The 20,218-nt window shown below is 42.4% G+C and overlaps 1 protein-coding gene across 11 annotated transcripts in view; it reads left to right on the top strand.

The window, feature by feature from the left end:
- The window catches only part of TENM2 (teneurin transmembrane protein 2), a 2,544,132-nt gene that overhangs the window by 2,492,663 nt on the left and 31,251 nt on the right, over nt 1–20,218 (top strand). For all 11 annotated transcript variants that reach the window (XM_073651122.1, XM_073651120.1, XM_073651119.1 and 8 more), the window contains one exon: nt 12,021–12,151. In XM_073651122.1, the coding sequence (XP_073507223.1) occupies nt 12,021–12,151 (131 nt within the window). The remainder of the gene's footprint in view (nt 1–12,020; nt 12,152–20,218) is intronic.

Raw genomic sequence — 20,218 nt, 5'->3', positions numbered from 1 at the left:
ACCCCGCTAAGAATTTAAAGACACATAGAGCAGGGCCACAGTAACGACAAACTCCCATTAGAAAGGAGAGAGTCTGCTATACAGTTATAAGGTATGCAGTGAGTCCAACGGCTGACCAAATTTAGGAAAAACCCCACTAAGAATTTAAAGACCCATAGGGCAGGACCACAGTAACAAGTACGACATGTTCCCATTAGAAAGGAGAGGGTCTGCTATACAGTTTTAGGGTATGTAGTGAGTCCAACGGCTGACCAGTTTTAGGAAAAACCCCACTAAGAATTTAAAGACTCATAGAGCAGGGCCACAGTAACGAAAAATTCCCATTAGAAAGGAGAAAGTCTGCTATACAGTTATAAGGTATGCAGTGAGTCCAAGGGCTGAACAATTTTAGGAAAAACTACACTAAGAATTTAAAGACACATACAGCAGGGCCACAGTAACAAGTACGACATGTTCCCATTAGAAAGGAGAGGGTCTGCTATACAGTTATAGGGTATGTAGTGAGTCCAACGGCTGACCAGTTTTAGTAAAAACCCCACTAAGAATTTAAAGACACATAGAGCAGGGCCACAGTAACGAAAAATTCCCATTAGAAAGGAGCAAGTCTGCTATACAGTTATAGGGTATGCAAGGAGTCCAACAACTGACCAATTTTAGTAAAAACCCCACTAAGAATTTAAAGACACATAGAGCAGGGCCACAGTAATGACAAATTCCCATTAGAAAGGAGAGAGTCTGCTATACAGTTATAAGGTATGCAGTGAGTCCAAGGGCTGAACAATTTTAGGAAAAACCCCACTAAGAATTTAAAGACACATACAGCAGGGCCACAGTAACATGTACGACATGTTCCCATTAGAAAGGAAAGGGTCTGCTATACAGTTATAGGGTATGCAGTGAGTCCAACGGCTGACCAATTTTAGGAAAAACCCCACTAAGAATTTAAAGACACATAGAGCCGGGCCACAGTAATGACAAATTCCCATTAGAAAGGATAGGGTCTCCTATCTTCCAATTTTTTTTTTCTTTTTTTCAAAAGTTTAAAAAAGTTTTGTTTCAAATGTTCTCAAATGTTCTATTAAAGTAAACTATGCAGTATGCAGTGAGTCCAACTGCTGACCAAATATAGGAAAAACCCCTCTGAGAATTTAAAGACACATAGAGCAGGGCCAAAGTAACTACAAATTCTCATTAGAAAGGAGAGGGTCTCCCATAGTGTTGGCCCATTCATTGAATGCAAGGGCTGCCAAAAATTGGGAGGCACTCTAATGCCCCTGGAAAAAACTTAGAGGGCCTCATTATAAAAATGTTCCCATTAGAAAGGACCAGGTCTCCTATACTTGTAACGCCCATGCAATAAGTAACCATTTACCCCTGGGGGGTATACATGAACATACTGTATAATTATTTTTTTTTACGGGCATCATAAACTCCCTTTAAAAAAATTATGTGGGTGTTGCATCACGAACCACGGTCACCCTGGTGATATGGTGGTGGAGGATGAGGATGGGGAGAAGGAGGAGGACAAGAGCAAATAGCCAAAATCAGGAAGCGTATACACATGTGTGGGTGTGAAGAAGTGCATGGGAATACACCTCCCAAAAAAAGACACTGGATTTGAGTTTATGTTACGCTGCTATCATTCGGTGGTGTTGAGAAGTCTGGCCCAATCCAGCCCTTGTTCATTTTTATAAGAGTCAGCCTGTCAGCATTTTCAGTTGACAGGCAGATGCCCTTATCAGTTATAATTCCACCAACGGCACTAAAAACCCGCTCTGATAAAACGCTAGCGGCAGGGCTGCCCAGGACCTCCAAGGCGTAGAGAGCCAGTTGATTCCACGTATCCAGCTTGGATACCCAATAATAAATAGGCATAGAGGGATCACGGAGGACGTTGGTACGGTTGGCAAGGTACTCTCTCAGCATCTTCCCAAACTTTGCACTCCTTGTGAGAGTACCCCGCACCTCAGGGCCTGTGCGATGGGAGGGTCTGAGAAAACTGTCCTAGAACTTTGAGAGTGTTCCCCTGCCCCTGCTGGATTGCATTTGTTTCTCTCTCGCCTGTACTCCTTGGTTGTCCAACGAACTGTGACCTCTGCCGCCAGCGTTTTCAGATGGGAATATTGTTAATAGTTCCGCAACAAGGGCCTTCTGGTACTGCCCCATTTTTGTAGACCTGTCCGCCTCAGGAATAAGAGATATAAAGTTCTCCTTGTAGCGTGGGTCTAGAAGTGTCACCAACCAGTATTGATTTTCACCCAAAATTTTGAGAACACGAGGGTCATGGGAAAGGTAGCGTAACATAAACTGCATGCCAGACTGCTAACAGGCAAGACTTCCGTGTCCTGACCAAGAGGATGACAGATCATGCTCTCCTCCTCCTCCTCCGCTCTGTCCATCCACGCTGAACGGACGGTATGACAGTTGTGCAGGTAGTACTGTTTATAGCGCATGAAACTACCTGCTGTTCTTCCTTCTCCTCTTCCTTATTTACCCAATCCACGTTGGGATGAGATGAGGCTGGGCTGTGTGTAATCACTCTGTATGGTTCCTTGCTCCATCTCATCGTGCTGCGCCTGCAATGTATCCTCTTTCATTGTGAGAAGAGAGCATTTCAGAAGACAGAGAAGCGGGATGGTGACGCTAATTATGGCGTTATCGCCGCTCACCATCTTGGAGTCCTCAAAGTTTTGGAGGATGGTACATATGTCTGACATCCATGTCCACTCCTGAGGTCTTATGTGTGGAGTCTGAACTGAACAACGACAGCCTTGTTGATGCTGGTACTCAACAACTGCCCTCTTCTGCTCACAAATCCTTCCCAACATCTGCAGTGTAGAGTTCCAATGCATGGGGACATCATATACCAGTCTGTGAGCTGGAAGCTGCAAACGCTTCTGAAACACGGCAAGGGCGGCGGAAGCTGTAGGTGACGTTCTAAAATGGGCACACAGGCGACGTATTTTAACAAGCAGATCCGGCAGCTCCGGGTAGGATTTGAGAAACCGCTGAACCATGAGGTTAAGCACATGGGCCAGGCATGGTATGTGTGTGAGCTCGCCTCGCCTCAGAGCCGCCACTAGGTTCCGGCCAATGTCACACACGACCATGCCTGGCTGTAGGTTCAGCGGTGAGAGCCACAGATCTGCGTGCTCTGTTACAACTTTCAACAACTCTGCAGCTGTGTGTGGTTTGTCACCTAAGCAGATTAGCTTCAGGAGTTTTAAGTACCTGGCCTGTAGGTAACTATTTTGAACAGCAATCTGGTGTCAATTGTCTCACTGACACACTGAAAAAAAAATTTAATGGAGGCCAGAAATGGCAGTATTTTCTGAAAACGTATATGTGATCCGTGTGACGGAGAAAACACAGTTTTAAATACCTGGCCTGTAGGTAACTATTTTGAACAGCAATCTGGTGTCAATTGCTTCACTGACACACTGAAAAAAAAATTTAATGGAGGCCAGAAATGGCAATATTTACTGAAAATGTATATGTGATCCGTGTGACGGAGAAAACGCAGTTTTAAATACCTGGCCTGTAGCTAACTATTTTGAACAGCAAACCGGTGTCAAAAACTTTGCTGAAACACTGAAAAAAAAATTGAATGGAGGCCAGAAATGGCAGTATTTTCTGAAAATGTATATGTGATCCGTGTAACAGAGAAAACACAGTTTTAAATAGCTGGATTTTTAGCACTGTAATATGGAAAGGACCTGGCTGTATTCTGCAGTGCCAACAAGCAAATGGTGCAGAATAACTATGTTCTCTGGATTGCTTTTTAAGCAAATAATGAGGATTAAGATCCAAAAAAAAAATATTCCTGGCCCCTAAGACCTGGGCCTATTTTTATAAATATAACAGCAGGAGCAGACAGAACTGGAACGAAGCCTCTTGTGCTATATGCACTTCAGTCTGCTATATACACTGCCTGCCTGCCTATATACACTGCCAGCCTGATATCTCTGCAGATGGATTAGTCCTCAGAAGGACTCTTTGTTGAGATGGATATGTGTCTCTAATATAGTTTGGTACACCTACACTAACTAGAAACAAGCAAATCTCTCCTTAGCTCAGCAGCAGCTCTCCCTACACTGTCTGATTCCGGAGTGATTGTGACGAGCATGTCGGCGCCAGGTCTGATATAGACCTGATGACGCTGAGCGGCCAGCCAATCACTGTAATGCCACAACCAACATGGCTACAGCATTACAGTGAGTGGCAGTCAATTCCTGCATGTTCATTGGTGCTCAAAAGAGCGCCAAAGATGCAGGGAGGAGGTCCGAACTCCCGCCGAGCAACCCTGGAAATACTCGGCGAGCGCCGAGCAGTGAGATGCTTGGGCGAGCACCGAGCAGTAGCGAACATGCTCGCTCATCACTCTATCATGAAGCTTCACTGGGTTCCCTCTGATGTGATGTCAGATCGAGGGACCCAGTTTGTTTCCAAGTTCTGGAAGGCATTCTGTTCTCGACTGGAGGTGCAGCTGTCCTTTTCCTCTGCTTTCCACCCTCAATCGAAAGGACAGACCGAGCGTGTCAATCAGAATTTGGAGACCTGTCTCAGGTGTTTCATCTCCGAAAATCAGAAGGATTGGGTATTCTACTTAACCCTGGCAGAATTTGCTATTAATAATCATCATCAAGAATCCACTGGCAGGTCACCATTCTTCGGTTCTTATGTTTATCACCCACAGTTTGGTACCTTTAGTGGGGAAGGAGCTTCTGGAGTTCCTGAAAAGAAATGGTTTACTTATTCGCTCTCTTCGGTATGGCAGGGTGTTCTGAGTAATTTAAAGATCATGGGAGAAAGGTATGAACGTATGGCTGACAAAACACTTGCCAAGTCCAGACCTGAATGTGAATGACATTGTATGGTTGTCTACTAGGAATATAAGAATGAAAGTTCCTTCTTGGAAGCTGGGACCTAGGTTTATTGGTCCCTATAAATACCTGCCATCATTAACCCAGAAGCGTCCACAACATGTTTCACAGGTTCTTACTCAAGATGTATGTGGAACCTCTTGAGCCCTCACCTCTACCACTGCCCCGAGTAATGGTTGATGGTAATCTGGAGTTCCAGATTTCAAGGATTGTATATTCTCTTTTGCAACGTCGGTCTCTACAATAATTGGTGCACTGGAAGGATTATGGTCCAGAGGCGAGGATGTGGGTTTCAGCATCAGAGGTGAACACTCCCAGGTTGGTTCGTTCATTCCACACCTCTTGTCCTGAGAAATCTGGTCCTGAGTGTCCAGATTGGCCACTTGTAGAGGGGGGGGGGGTACTGTCACGGGTGTGTCAGAAGTGACAAACAGTCATCCTGCAGTTGGTTGCAGGAGATCTTTGTTTGGCATTACAGACACCATCTTAGAGGCTGTCTCTCTAGGACCCAGCAACTACCTTCCTCTTGCTAATTAACACCCTAGCCTGGATGTATAAATACCTGCTGTCTGCTAGAGGAAGATGCCGGTGATACTCACATTACCCCTTGTGAAGGCTCGGAGCAAGTGCATTACTTATTCCTCTCTGGAGCTATGAGGACTGGTGTTCATCTCTCTGAAGTCGATTTAAAGCTAAGCTATCTTCCCTTGTGTGTTCCCCTTTGTTGCCATTAGTTGTCAGTAGGGATTGACTAGCGCTCATCCCCCTCCCTTCCCTAGCCAGGACCTAACGCCAGGGAAATACAGTGCAAGATATGCGTTCAGCGATTAGGGAAGAACCAATATTGGGATGTTAGTGGAGGCAGGGTGATATTAGATCAGCCTAGGAAGTCTCCACTCTCCCCTCTCCCTAGTGTCTGGGCTCCCTTTCCCTCTTCCCTTTGCGTTGCACTAAGTCATTCCCACACCTTGAGTGACACCATGTTCTCCTCCTCATTCTCCTCCTCTTCATTCTCCCTCTCCTCCCTCCTCATCTTCAGGCCATCCACGATGAACAGACAGGGTGAATGTGGTATGGTTGGTACCATCTGTATTGCAGGAAACCAGCTCCTTTTCCGTTCCTCCTCCTCATTATCACCCCGCATTGAGATGAGATGAGGCTGGGCTATGTAGCACCACCCTGTATAGTTCCTTGCCCCGCCTGCAAAGCCTCCTCTTTAATTGTGAAGAGAGTGTTTCAGTAGACAGAGAAGCAGGATGGTGATGCTAATTATGGCGTCATCGTCGCTCACCATCTTGGTCAAGTCCTGAAAGTTTTGGAGGAGGGCACAGATGTCAGACACCCATGCCCACTCATCAGCTCTTATGTGAAAAAGGAGAACAACCGAACATATGGTCCCTAGGCCAGTAGAAAACAGCAGAGTATAATAAATAAATAGTAAAATACCTTTATTAAATAGAAAAAATTGTACACCATACAAAAAGGAAAGAAATAAGTGCGCAGCACGTGACGTATAGTACATTCATAAATAATGCATGATTGGCAATTAGCTTAAAAGGCAGACAAATATATATATATAAATAAAAAGAAAGCGCAGCAGCACTCCATTATGGCCAAGATACATAAAGAAAATAAAACCATTTAATTTAAACTGTGTTATTACTCAATAAGCTTTACTTACAAAAAAATGGAGGTTCTTAGCGCATAAATTTGCCAATTCATGTGTGCCCATCAACCGCTGCAAGGTGACCTCCCATCTGATGGGTACTACTCTGCCTACATGCCTCTCTTGGGCTACAAGCCTATAACTCTGGACAGAACATGTTACTTCTGGGCTAAAACACCTACAATTTAAATGGCCTGGTAGAATAGAATATACATCACCTGCTGGTTAAATGGGGGGAGTGCAAGGTCAAACAGGAGGCAGTTACCACCTCCTATAGTAATATGTCAAAAAAACTGACCAGCACATCCCAAATGTGAACAGGTGCAAGCTGCAGAAACTGCATAAGATATATAAAAAGAAAGCGCAGCAGCACTCCATTATGGCCAAGATACATAAAGACAATAAAACCATTTAATTTAAACTGTATTATTACTCAATAAGCTTTACTTACAAAAAATGGAGGTTCTTAGCGCATAAATTGGCCAATTCATGTGTGTCCATCAACCGCTGCAAGGTGACCTCCCATCTGATGGGTACTACTCTGCCTACATGCCTCTCTTGGGCTACAAGCCTATAACTCTGGACAGAACATGTCACTTCTGGGCTAAAACACCTACAATTAAAATGGGCTGGTAGAATAGAATATACATCACCTGCTGGTTAAATGGGGGGAGTGCAAGGTCAAACAGGAGGCAGTTCCCACCTCCTATAGTAATATGTAATACTTTTTTGTAAGTAAAGCTTATTGAGTAATAACACAGTTTAAATTAAATGGTTTTATTGTCTTTATGTATCTTGGCCATAATGGAGTGCTGCTGCGCATTCTTTTTATATATCTTATGCAGTTTCTGCAGCTTGCACCTGTTCACATTTGGGTTGTGCTGGTCACTTTTTTTGACATATATATATATATATATATATATATATATATATATATATACATATATATATATACATATATATATAGCAATCTGTCCTATCATAGACATGCCTCATTGTCCATCCGCTCCTCCTTAATATAAGTAAGTACATACAAATGATTCTAGATGTTATGCTTTAAATTAGTCCGGACTCATGTCGCCAGACACAGCTAGAAAAGGGGATAGATCGATGCACAACACATAGGTAGGAAATTCAATGCAATCTCATGCAAAAATGTCAAAATCCATAATCCAATGTATATATCACACAAGGTGCCTCACGAGTGTGTGCACTAACATATATCTCCAAAACTGACAGCGCTGGAAAAAAGCATGCCCTAAAAGTAAGGAGGAGAAGGAGGAAAGGCTAATCTCATTTGGTGTCTCTAGACTTACCATGACATACCTGTATGTTAGTAGCCGACTGTGCAACGTATACCCCGACGCGCGTTTCGGACCACCGTCCTTCGTCAGGGGGTAGTGTTCATAGAGTGCACATGGTTTAAAAAAGGAAGGAATGGTGTATGTCATGCATGGGGGCGGGGGTCATGATGCAATATCCGGGCCACTCTTTGCGGTTCAATTACCAGAAATCTGTGTTCCAAGAGGGCGAAATGAAGTGTGTCCATGATGTCAGCGTGAATGTATCAGTTTTGAGGGTGATGCGTGCGCATGCGTCCTGCATTGTAGATGTCTAAATGATGTCCCTGGAATCGGAATTAAATGGCGCATGCGCCGTCATCAGCTCTTATGTGCGGAGGCTGACCGGTATAATGACTGGCGTGTTGAAGCTGGTACTCAACAACTGCCCTCTGCTGCTCACAAATCACCAGTTGGTGAGCTGGAAGCTTCAAACACTGCTGAAGCACTGTCAGGGCGGCGGGAGCTGTAGCTGACTTTTGGAAATGGGCACACATGTGGCGTACTGTCACAAGCAGCTCAGGCAGATCAAGGTAGGTTTTGAGAAAACCGCTGAACAACTAAGTTGAGCACATGGGCCAGTCATGGTTTGTGTGCGAGGTTGCCAAGCTTCAGAGCCGCCACCAGGTTCTGGCCATTGTCACACACGACCATGCCTGGCTGTAGGTTCAGGGGTGAGAGCCACAGATCTGCCTGCTCTGTTACAACTTTCAACAACTCTGCAGCTGTGTGTGGTTTGTCACCTAAGCAGATTAGCTTCAGGAGAGCCTGTTGCCGCTTGGCTGAGGCAGTGCTGCAGTGCTTCCAGGTTCCGACTGTTGTGGCGGTTTCGGAGATGGAGGCTGAAGGAGGAGGAGGAGGTACAGGAGCTGTAGAATGGGCAACCCTGATTGATCTAGGGCCTGCAATCCTTGGCATCGGGAGAATGTGTTCCATCCCAGGGTTCGACTGGGTCCCGGCTTCCACAATATTAACCCAGTGTGCCGTCAGTGAAATGTACTATCCCTGGCCACAAGCACATGTCCACTTGTCGGTGGTTAGGTGGACCTTCCAAGTAACTGTGTGGTGAGGGCACAGGTAATGTTCTGGGACACGTGCCTGTGTAAGGCAGGGACTGCATACCGGGAGAAATAGTGGCGGCTGGGAACTGAGCACGGAGGGACAGCCACCACCATGAGGTTTTGGAAAGCTTCTGTCTCCACAAGCCTAAAAGGCAACAATTCCAGTGCAAGCAGTCTGGAGATATGCCAGTTTAGTATTGTGACCTGTGGGTGGATGGCAGCATATTTGCCCTTGGGTTCCAAGGACAGGGACAACTGAACACTGCTCTGGGACAAGGGCATGGACGTGGTTGCTGATGGTGGTGGTTGCAAGTGTGCAACGACAGGTGCAGGGTGGGAGGCATCTTCTCCTCCATCATATACAGGGGATTGGCATGCACGCACAACAGCGGAACAGGCAGTGGTGTCACCCACAGACACTGTTTCTGGACCCTCGCGTTTGGCCCAACTACTCTGGTGCTTTGCTGTCATGTGCCTGAGCATGATTGTGGTGGTCAAGCTGGTAATTTTGCTGCCCATGCTGATGCTGGCATGGCAGATGTTGCAAATGGTCTTTTTTCGGTTAACTGGACAGTCTTTAAAAAAGTGCCAGACTCGGGAAGACCTAACAGTTGGACTGGCAACTTCCCTTGTGTTAGTGTTCTGGGGGAACAGTTGCCCGCCTTCTGTCTGTGGCCACCCCATTGCTTATTCCTACCTGTTGTGGTGCTTTGGCTCCCTCCCCTTCTGCGCTGCTGTCCTCACTATATATGTCACCTTCCCAGGTTGAGTCAGTGACTTCATCCTCCACTACCTCATCTTCCACCCTGTATGCACCCTGGTTCTCCTCCTGACTTTCTGGCAATTGTGTCTAATCATTATCCAACTCTTGCGATAGTAGTTGCACTTTCCTACCATTGTCTTCTTGTGTCTGTGGCTGCTCAAATATTAAGGTATCGCTATATGCATTCTCCTCATGTCCTGCTTGAAGCGAGCTGGGCGAGAGGCCAGAATCTAAGAATGGAACAGCTCTTCAGAGTGTTCAAGTGTGGGATCCCTTGTCTCCAGGCACTTGGCATGGTAGGTGGAAACAGGATCAGGGTGAGGAATATGTGGTCCAGACTCATGGCTACTGAGACTGGACCATGTGGAAGACAGGGTGGTGGTGGCAGCAAACTGCTATCCGACCAAAAACCATTTCACACTTGTCTGGCTTCAAGAGTGTTGTTCCACGGCCCGCTAGAAAGTGGGACATGAAGCTAGGTTGAAATTATGTAGATGCTTGTTGTGCTCCTGCAGCAGGCACAGTTTCACCTTGCCCACAGCCTCGGCCTCTGTGTGCACCATCAGCATCAAATTTACTTCCCCGTCCCTTACCACGTGCCTTGCTCATTTTAAATGGAGTATAATATTTTGCAGTTTGCAAAAAATTTCACGATTATTGCCGCAGTAATATTTGATCACGTCTGATGACCAAGATTTTATGCAGTGGCGGTATAGCGATGCTTTTGGTCAGCGGCCAAGTCTGGATATGTTTTGAAGGCACAACTGGCACACTTTAAATGGAGTAAAATATTTTGCAGCTTGCAAAAAATTTCACGATTATTACCCCAGTAATATTTGATCACCTGAGATGATGGACAAGTTTCTCTGCTTGCACAATACAGCAATGCTATTTAAATCAACCAAATCTGGCTGTATGCTGTTAACAAGCAAATGGACCAGTAGAAATGGTGTATTATATTGCTTTTCAACAAAATTATCAGGATTAAGAGCAAAAAGAATATTATTAGCCCTGATATTTAGGGATATTGATATGAGTCCCAGCAGCAGAAAGAATGTGCAATGAACCCTACTCTGTACTATACTAGGTCTCCACAAACTCTGCCTAACTATTGCTAACAGCAGTATTAATATTCATCAGAATGATCCCTTACAAGGACTGTTGGAGTAGATGAAATAAATAATAGTGGTGTGGAATCCCAGCCTAAAATAAATGCCAATTATCTCCCTCGCCCAGTAGCACCTCTCCCTACTCTGCCTGTTTGACGGGTAGACTGTGATAAGCATAGGGTCCCGGGTCTTAAATAGACCCAATGACGCTATGCGGCTAGCCAATGACTATAATGCTAACATGGCTAAGGCATTACAGTGACTGTTAGGCAATCGCTGCATGTTAATTGGCTGCCTAATATGCGCCAAATATGCGGGGCAGGGACTTGAGCTCACGGCTGAACATTCAGAAAATACTCGCCGAGTAACGAGCATCTCGGGCACTGCGATGCTTGGGCGAGTAAAGAGTAGTGACGAGCATGCTCATTCATCACTAGTGGCCACTGCTTCATTAACTATCTAAGTGGAATTATAGTTATTGTTAATGAAACAGTGGTCATATATGCTCAGTTATGCTTCATTCACACAGGAGATTTTGGTACCTCATTCTCATAATCAGTGGGCGTCTCAGCAATCGCTCATTTATCACCTTTCCTATAAATTATGTTTATAAGATAACCTTTATAATGTGCAACTATCTAGTAGATTTTGCTATAAATGCATATGCAGGTGTATCTTAAAGACATTCCTAGTCACGCATAGATTTCTGATGGGTACAGCTTCCTAAGAAATGGACCAGCTTAAGAGGTACAAGCATGAGTATGTGACACTAGTTATTACCAAGCTGAGATAAAGACAAAATGGTGTATGCTGAAAACAAGTTTCTCATAACCTACCAACTAAAGGTAGTTGCATGTGGAGGTGTCCTTTAAAGTCATGCTATATGTTGTTGGCTACTAGCAAAGAAAAAAATATTATTATTGTGCAACTTCTATGTTTTCCTAAAGAAAAAAGAAAAAAAAAAGGTTTGTGAAATAAAATATTTCACAAGGATGGTAAGTTGGTCTTTTCCTATCTAACAGTTCTGCAACTTCATGTTGAATATGTCCATTCAATGCAAAATTAGTTGAAAGGATGCAGCTAGTGATAATAGCTTCCCCTGACACTGGAGCTTTGACTATAAAATCTACAAAACAGCACCTCATCATATGCAGATATACAAACTAAGTGACGATTATATTTTATGTCCATTCTGCAGATGTGCAAAGCTGGCTGGTGATGTTTGGATTTCAACTGAGCAATATAATTCCCGGCTTCCCAAGATCCAAACTGCATTTTGTGGCACCTCCATATGAACTGACTGAAAGTCAAGAATGTGAAAATGGACAGGTACACCTAATCTCCTTCACTTATATGAGCCACTAGGGTTCAGTGTGATATCTTACATTTCCACTTGTATGACATAAAGATGGCATTTTATTATAATGATCTCATGCACAATGTGCATTTTGCTTGCCTAGATAGTTATTTTAATTGCAGTATCATTAGCTCTTTGTGTGTATACCCTTGAGATGTTTCTTGATTAACAATAGTACAGGGAAATTTAAAGGTAGCCAGCCATCTGTTCCATATACAGTATAACAACCTGCCCATTTGGAATTTTATGACTTGACATAAAAATATAGCTTATAACTACTGTATTTTTTATGTCTTTTATACATATACACATTTTATATACAATATAGATATATATATATATATATATATATATATACAGTACACACCAAAATTTTGGCATTCTCTTGATGAGCTTCAAGTGGTAGTCACCGGAAATGGTCTTCCAACAATCTTGAAGGGGTTCCCAGAAATGCTTAGCACTTGTTGGCCCTTTTGCCTTCACTCTGTGGTCCAGCTCACCCCAAACCATCTCGATTGGGTTCAGGTCTGGTGACTGTGGAGGCCAGGTCATCTGGCGTAGCACCCCATCACTCTCCTTCTTGGTCAAATAGCCCTTACACAGCCTGGAGGTGTGTTTGGGGTCATTGTCCTGTTGAAAAATAAATGATGATCCAACTAAACGCAAACCAGATAGAATAGCATGCCGCTGCAAGATGCTGTGGTAGCCATGCTGGTTCAGTATGCCTTCAATTTTGAATAAATCCCCAACAGTTTCACCAGCAAAGCACCCCCACACCATCACACCTCCTCCTCCATGCTTCACGGTGGGAACCAGGCATGTAGAGTCCATCCGTTCACCTTTTCTGCGTCGCACAAAGACACGGTGGTTGGAACCAAAGATCTCAAATTTGGACTCATCAGACCAAAGCACAGATTTCCACTGGTATAATGTCCATTCCTTATGTTCTTTAGCCCAAACAAGTCTCTTCTGCTTGTTGCCTGTCCTTGGAAGTGGTTTCCTAGCAGCTATTTTACCATGAAGTCCTGCTGCACAAAGTCTGCTCTTAACAGTTGTTGAAGAGATGTGTCTGCTGCTAGAACTCTTTGTGGCCTTGACCTGGTCTCTAATCTGAGCTGCTGTTAACCTGCGATTTCTGAGGCTGGTGACTCGGATAAACTTATCCTCAGTAGCAGAGGTGACTCTTGGTCTTCCTTTCCTGGGGCGGTCCTCATGTGAGCCAGTTTCTTTGTAGTGCTTGATGTTTTTTGCAACTGCACTTGGGGACACTTTCAAAGTTTTCCTAATTTTTCAGACTGACTCACCTTCATTTCTTAAAGTAATGATGGCCGCTCATTTTTCTTTACTTAGCTGATTTTTTCTTGCCATAATACAATATCCACCAGTCTTCTGCACAACACAACTGATGGTCCCAACCCCATTTATAAGGCAAGAAATCCCACTTATTAAACCTGACAGGGCACACCTGTGAAGTGAAAACCATTTCTGATGACTACCACTTGAAGCTCATCAAGAGAATGCCAAGAGTGTGCAAAGCAGTCATCAAAGCAAAAGGTGGCTACTTTGAAGAACCTAGAATATAAGACATATTTTCAGTTGTTTCATACTTTTTTGTTAAGTATATAATTTCACATGTGTTAATTCATAGTTTTGATGCCTTCAGTGTGAATATACAATTTTCATAGTCATGAAAATACAGAAAAATCTTTAAATGAGAAGGTGTGTCCAAACTTTTGGTCTGTACTGTATACAGGTACATCTCACAAAATTAGAATATCATCAAAAAGTTAATTTATTTCAGTTCTTCAATACAAAAAGTGAAACTCATATATTATATGGAGTCATTACAAACATAGTGATCTATTTCAAGTGTTTATTTCTGTTAATGTTGATGATTATGGCTTACAGACAATGAAAACACAAAAAAAATAAAATAAAGTCATTATCTCAGTAAATTAGAACAATTAACAAAAAACACTCGCAAAGGCTTCCTACTCGTTTAAAAAGGTCCCTTAGTCTGTTTCAGTAGGCTCCACAATCATGGGGAAGATTGCTGACTTGACAGATGTACAGAAGGCAGTCATTGACAATCCACAAGGAGGGTAAGCCACAAAAGGTCATTGCTAAAGAAGCTGGCTGTGCACAGAGTGCTGTATCCAAGCACATTAATGGAAAGTTGAGTGGAAGGAAAAAGTGTGTTATAAAAAGGTGCACAAGCAACCGGGATAATCGCAGCCTTGAAAAGATTGTTAAGAAAAGGCCATTCAAAAATTTGGGGGAGATTCACAAAGAGTGAACTGCTGCTGGAGTCATTGTCAAGAGCCACCACACATAGACGTATCCAGGACATGGGCTACAAGTGTCACATTCTTTGTGTCAAGCCACTCATGACCAATAGACAACGCCAGAAGCATCTTACCTGGGCCAAGGAGAAAAAGACCTGGACTGATGCTCAGTTGTCCAAGGTGTTGTTTTCAGATGAAAGTAAATTTTGCATCTCATTTGGAAATCAACGTCCCAGAGTCTGGAGGAAGAGTGGAGAGGCACACAATCCAAGCTGCTTGAGGTCTAGTGTGAAGTTTCCACAATCAGTGATGGTTTGGGGAGCCATGTCATCTGCTGGTGTAGGTCCACTGTGTTTTATCAAGACCAAAGTCAGCACAGCCATCTACCAGGAAATTTTAGAGCACTTTATTCTTCTCTCTGTCAACAAGTTTTTTGGAGATGGAAATTTCATTCTCCAGCAGGACTTGACACCTGTGCACACTGCCAAAATTACCAATACCTGGTTGAAAAACAACAGTATCACTGTGCTTTATTGGCCAGTAAACTCGCCTTACCTTGTCAGGGATATTGTCAAGAGGAAGATGAGAGACACCAGACCCAACAATGCAGACAAGCTGAAGGCTGCTATCAAAGCAACCTGGGCTTCCATAACACCTCTGCAGTGCCACAGGCTGATCGCCTCCATGCCAAGCCACATTTATGCAGTAATTGATGCAAAAGGAGCCCTGACCAAGTATTAAGTGCATTTACTGAACATACATTTCAGTAGGCCAACATTTTGGATTTTAAAAACATTTTTCAAGCTGTTGCTATAAAGTATTCTAATTTACTGAGATAATGACTTTTATGTTTTCATTGGCTGTAAGCCATAACCATCAACATTAACAGAAATAAACACTTGAAATAGATCACTCTGTAATGACTTTGTAATTAACTTTTTGATGATATTCTAATTTAGTGAGATGCACCTGTATGTATATATATATATATATATATATATATATATATATATATATATATATATATATATATATATATACATACAGTACAGACCAAAAGTTTGGACACCTTCTCATTTAAAGATTTTTCTGTATTTTTATGACTTTGAAAATTGTACATTCACATTGAAGGCATCAAAACTATGAATTAACACATGTGGAATTATATACTTAACAAAAAAGTGTGAAACAACTGAAAATATGTCTTATATTCAAGGTTCTTCAAAGTAGCCACCTTTTGCTTTGATGACTGCTTTGCACACTCTTGGCATTCTCTTGATGAGCTTCAAGAGGTAGTCACCGGAAATGGTTTTCACTTCACAGGTGTGCCCTGTCAGGTTTAATAAGTGGGATTTCTTGCCTTATAAATGGGGTTGGGACCATCAGTTTTGTTGTGCAGACGTCAGGTGGATACACAGCTGATAGTCCTACTGAATAGACTGTTAGAATTTGTATTATGGCAAGAAAAAAGCAGCTAAGTAAAGAAAAACGAGTGGCCATCATTACTTTAAGAAATGAAGGTCAGTCAGTCCGAAAAATTGGGCAAACTTTGAAAATGTCCCCAAGTGCAGTTGCAAAAACTATCAAGCGCTACAAAGAAACTGGCTCACATGAGGACCGCCCCAGGAAAGGAAGACCAAGAGTTACCTCTGCTTCTGAGGATAAGTTTATCTGAGTCACCAGCCTCAGAAATAGCAGGTTAACAGCAGCTCATATTAGAGACCAGGTCAATGCCACACAGAGTTCTAGCAGCAGACACATCTCTACAACAACTATTAAGAGGAGACTTTGTGCAGCAGGCCTTCATGGTAAAATGGCTGCTAGGAAACCACTGCTAAGGACAGGCAACAAGTAGAAGAGACTTGTTTGGGCTAAAGAACACAAGGAATGGACATTAGACCAGTGGAAATCTGTGCTTTGGTCTGATGAGTCCAAATTTGAGATCTTTGGTTCCAACCACCGTGTCTTTGTGCGATGCAGAAAAGGTGAACAGATGGACTCTACATGCCTGGTTCCCACCGTGAAGCATGGAGGAGGAGGTGTGATGATGTGGGGGTGCTTTGCTGGTGACACAGTTGGGGATTTATTCAAAATTGAAGGCATACTGAACCAGCATGGCTACCACAGCATCTTGCAGCGGCATGCTATTCCATCCGGTTTGCGTTTAGTTGGACCATCATTTATTTTTCAACAGGACAATGACTCCAAACACACCTCCAGGCTGTGCAAGGGCCATTTGACCAAGAAGGAGAGTGATGGGGTGCTACGCCAGATGACCTGGCCTCCACAGTCACCAGACCTGAACCCAATCGTGATGGTTTGGGGTGAGCTGGACCACAGAGTGAAGGCGAAAGGGCCAACAAGTGCTAAGCATCTCTGGGAACTCCTTCAAGATTGTTGGAAGACCATTTCCGGTGACTACCTCTTGAAGCTCATCAAGAGAATGCCAAGAGTGTGCAAAGCAGTCATCAAAGCAAAAGGAGGCTACTTTGAAGAACTTAGAATATAAGACATACTTTCAGTTGTTTCACACTTTTTTGTTAAGTAAATAATTCCACATATGTTAATTCATAGTTTTGATGCCTTCAGTGTGAATGTACAATTTTCATAGTTATGAAAATACAGAAAAAACTTTAAATGGGAAGGTGTGTCCAAACTTTTGGTCTGTACTGTATATATATTCAGGGCTGTCCAAAAGTAGGTGGACAGAAAGTGTAATAAGGTTATGAAGGGGGAGATTTATCAATCATGGTGTAAAGTGAAACTGGCTCAGTTGCCCTTAGCAACCAATCAGATTCCACTTTTCATTCCTCACAGATTCTTTGGAAAATGAAAGGTTGAATCTGATTGGTTGCTAAGGGCAACTGAGCCAGTTTCACAGATCTAGTTTTCAGATAGATCTCCCCCAAATCTGTTTTCTTTTCAGATAATTCAGATAACACATAATGGCAAATAATTTAAATGCAGATCAAAGAAAATGGATTTTAACAGAGTATTGAAAATCTCAAAATGCTGAAACCGTTAGAGCAAATTGGGTTGAAACATTTGGTACTCAAGCCCCAAAGGGGCAAACCATTTACCGCATTCATGACAAATTCAATGCCACTGGCTCAATCCTTAATGCTCCAAAAACTGGTCGACCCAAAACAGTCTGTGCAGAAGATAATAAAACAACTTGTTGCTGAAACATTTTTTCAGAGTCCAAAAAAGTCCACCAGAAGAGCCTCTTTGGAATTAGGAATTTCACGAGCTTCTATCATGCGAATCCTGAAATCTATTGGGTGGAAAGCTGATCGTCCACGTCTAATTCATGGTTTATTGGAGGATGATCCAGACAGACGGCTGCATTTTAGTGAGATTATGCTTAATGAACTTGAAGAAAATCCAGTAATTTTAGATAACATTATGTGGAGTGATGAAGCTTCTTTCAAATTATCCGGCCATATTGACAGACATAATTGTATTTACTGGTATAATGAGAACATGCATTTAACATTAGAGCAACAACTAAATGAGCCTGGTGTCAATGTTTGGGGTGGTATTTCAAATTTTGGTGTTTAGGACCAATATTTTTTATGGAACAGTCACAGGAGATAAGTATCTCTAAATTCTAATGAATTAAGTTGTTCCCCAGTTACAGCAACAGCCTAATTCAAATGACCTTTATTTCCAACATGATGGGGCCCCTCCACATTATTCAAGAGTAGTCAGCGAGTATCTTGATGAAACATTTCCTAATAAATGGATTGGCCGAAGAGGCCCACTTGATTGGCCGGCACGTTCACCAGACTTGACCCCAATAGATTTTTTCTTTTGGAGAGTACTCAAGGACAGAGTTTATAGTCGAAAACCAAAAAGTGTCAGTGATTTGAAAAATTACATAAGAGATGCATTTCAAGAAATTAATATCCAAAGATACTTGTGCAAAAAAGTTTGTCGAAGCATAAGAGGCAGACTTCAAAGCTGTGCAAATTGTAATGGAAAACAGTTTGAGCACCTGCGTTGATAAAATTTAAGGGCTTTTTTATTATTGTTCAGAATAAAATTAAATTGTCAATATTATGCTTGTGTTAGTAAATATAATTTTATATATAAATCAAAATAAATGTTATTATTTTCTGGCCACCTACTTTTGGATCACCCTGTATATACAAAATGTTATTTCATACATTCATATAGAGCCCAAGAAAAACAAAACAAAATGAGCATACCTCCTAGTAAGGAAATAAAAAAGTAGTAATAGTACGTGTAAATACCGTAGGGTACTTAGTTAACACTATTTTGATAAAAAAAAAAAAAAAAAGCATACAAGCCATCCCACCACAACAAGGTGTGCCTAATCGGGACGGTTCTATTATGTCTCTAGAATTAAAACCTTCCCTTTTGTCAGCCAACCTCAATGTAGATACGGGCAGAGCAGGACAGGGCCCCCGACTATTCAGACACCTGCCTTTCAGAAGCTACGGTTAGGTCCAGAGATATTTGGATGATGACACAAGTTTTCCCATATTAGCTGTTTACCAAAATATATTCAAGATACAGTTATATAATCAATATGACCTTAACATGCAAACTCTCAGCTTTCATTTGAGGATATTCACATCCTAATTGGAGTAAGAGTTTATGAATTACAACTCTTTAATATGTAGCTGGCTCCTTTTAAAGTGACCAAAACTAATTGGACAATTATCTCAAAAACACTTTAATGTGCTCTGTGGGCTATTCCTTCTATAACCCATCATCCATGTAGCAGGTGAAAGGTCTTGAGCTGATTCCAGGTGTGGCATTTGCGTTTTGAAACTATTGCTTTAAACTCCCAGCATGTGGACAAAGGAGCTCTCAATGGAAGAGAAACCAACCATCTTTAGGCTGAAAAAAAGAATAAATCCATTAGAGAGATAGCAGAAATGTTAGGAGTGAGCAAATCAAAAATTTGGTACATTCTGCAAAAAAAAGAGTGCACTGGTGAGCTTGGGAACTCAAAAAGGTCTGGACATCTGTTGAACACAACAGTGGTAGATGATCACACAAACTTTTCCATGGCAAAGAAAAAACCCTTCACAACATCCACTCAAGTGAATAACACCCTCCAGGAAGTAGGTGTTTCAATATCTAAGTCTACCATAAGGAGAAAACTTCATGAGAGGAAATACAGAGGGTTCACCACAAGATGCAAACCATTAATCAGTCTTAAAATATAAATGCAAGATTAGATTTTGCCAAAAAAAGATCTAAACAAGCCAGCCCAATCCTGGAAAAACATTCTTTGGACAGATGAAGCTAAGATCAACCTTGACCAGAATGATGAGAAGAAAGAAGTATGGAGAAAACTTGGAATGTCTCATTTTCCAAAGAACACCATATCCTCTGTTAAATATGGTGGAGGCAGTGTGATAGCCTGGGCATGCATGGCTATCAATGACACTGGGTCGCTCGTGTTTATTGATAATGCGACTGAAGACTGAAGCAGCTGGATGAATTCTGAATACTGCAAAAGCAACCCAGGAGTTTTTTATGGCAAAGAAGTGGAATATACTGCAATGACTGAGTCAATCATCATATCTCAACCCCATGGAGCATGCATTCCACACGATTAAGAGAAAACTTAAAGCAGAAAGACACACAAATAATCAACAACTGAAGTCAGCAGTAGTGCAATAAATGTCTGGCAAATTATCACAAAGGATGAAACCCAGCATTTGGTGACGTCCATGGCTTCCAGACTTCAGGCAGTAATTGTCTGCTAAGATTCTC

The sequence above is a fragment of the Phyllobates terribilis genome, unplaced genomic scaffold (genome assembly GCF_046119375.1).
Source record: "Phyllobates terribilis strain yellow unplaced genomic scaffold, ASM4611937v1 Scaffold_11__3_contigs__length_659146591, whole genome shotgun sequence".
Classification (NCBI taxonomy): domain Eukaryota; kingdom Metazoa; phylum Chordata; class Amphibia; order Anura; family Dendrobatidae; genus Phyllobates; species Phyllobates terribilis.
Note: the sequence above shows the minus strand (reverse complement) of the source record. Positions and strands in the feature narration are given on the sequence as shown.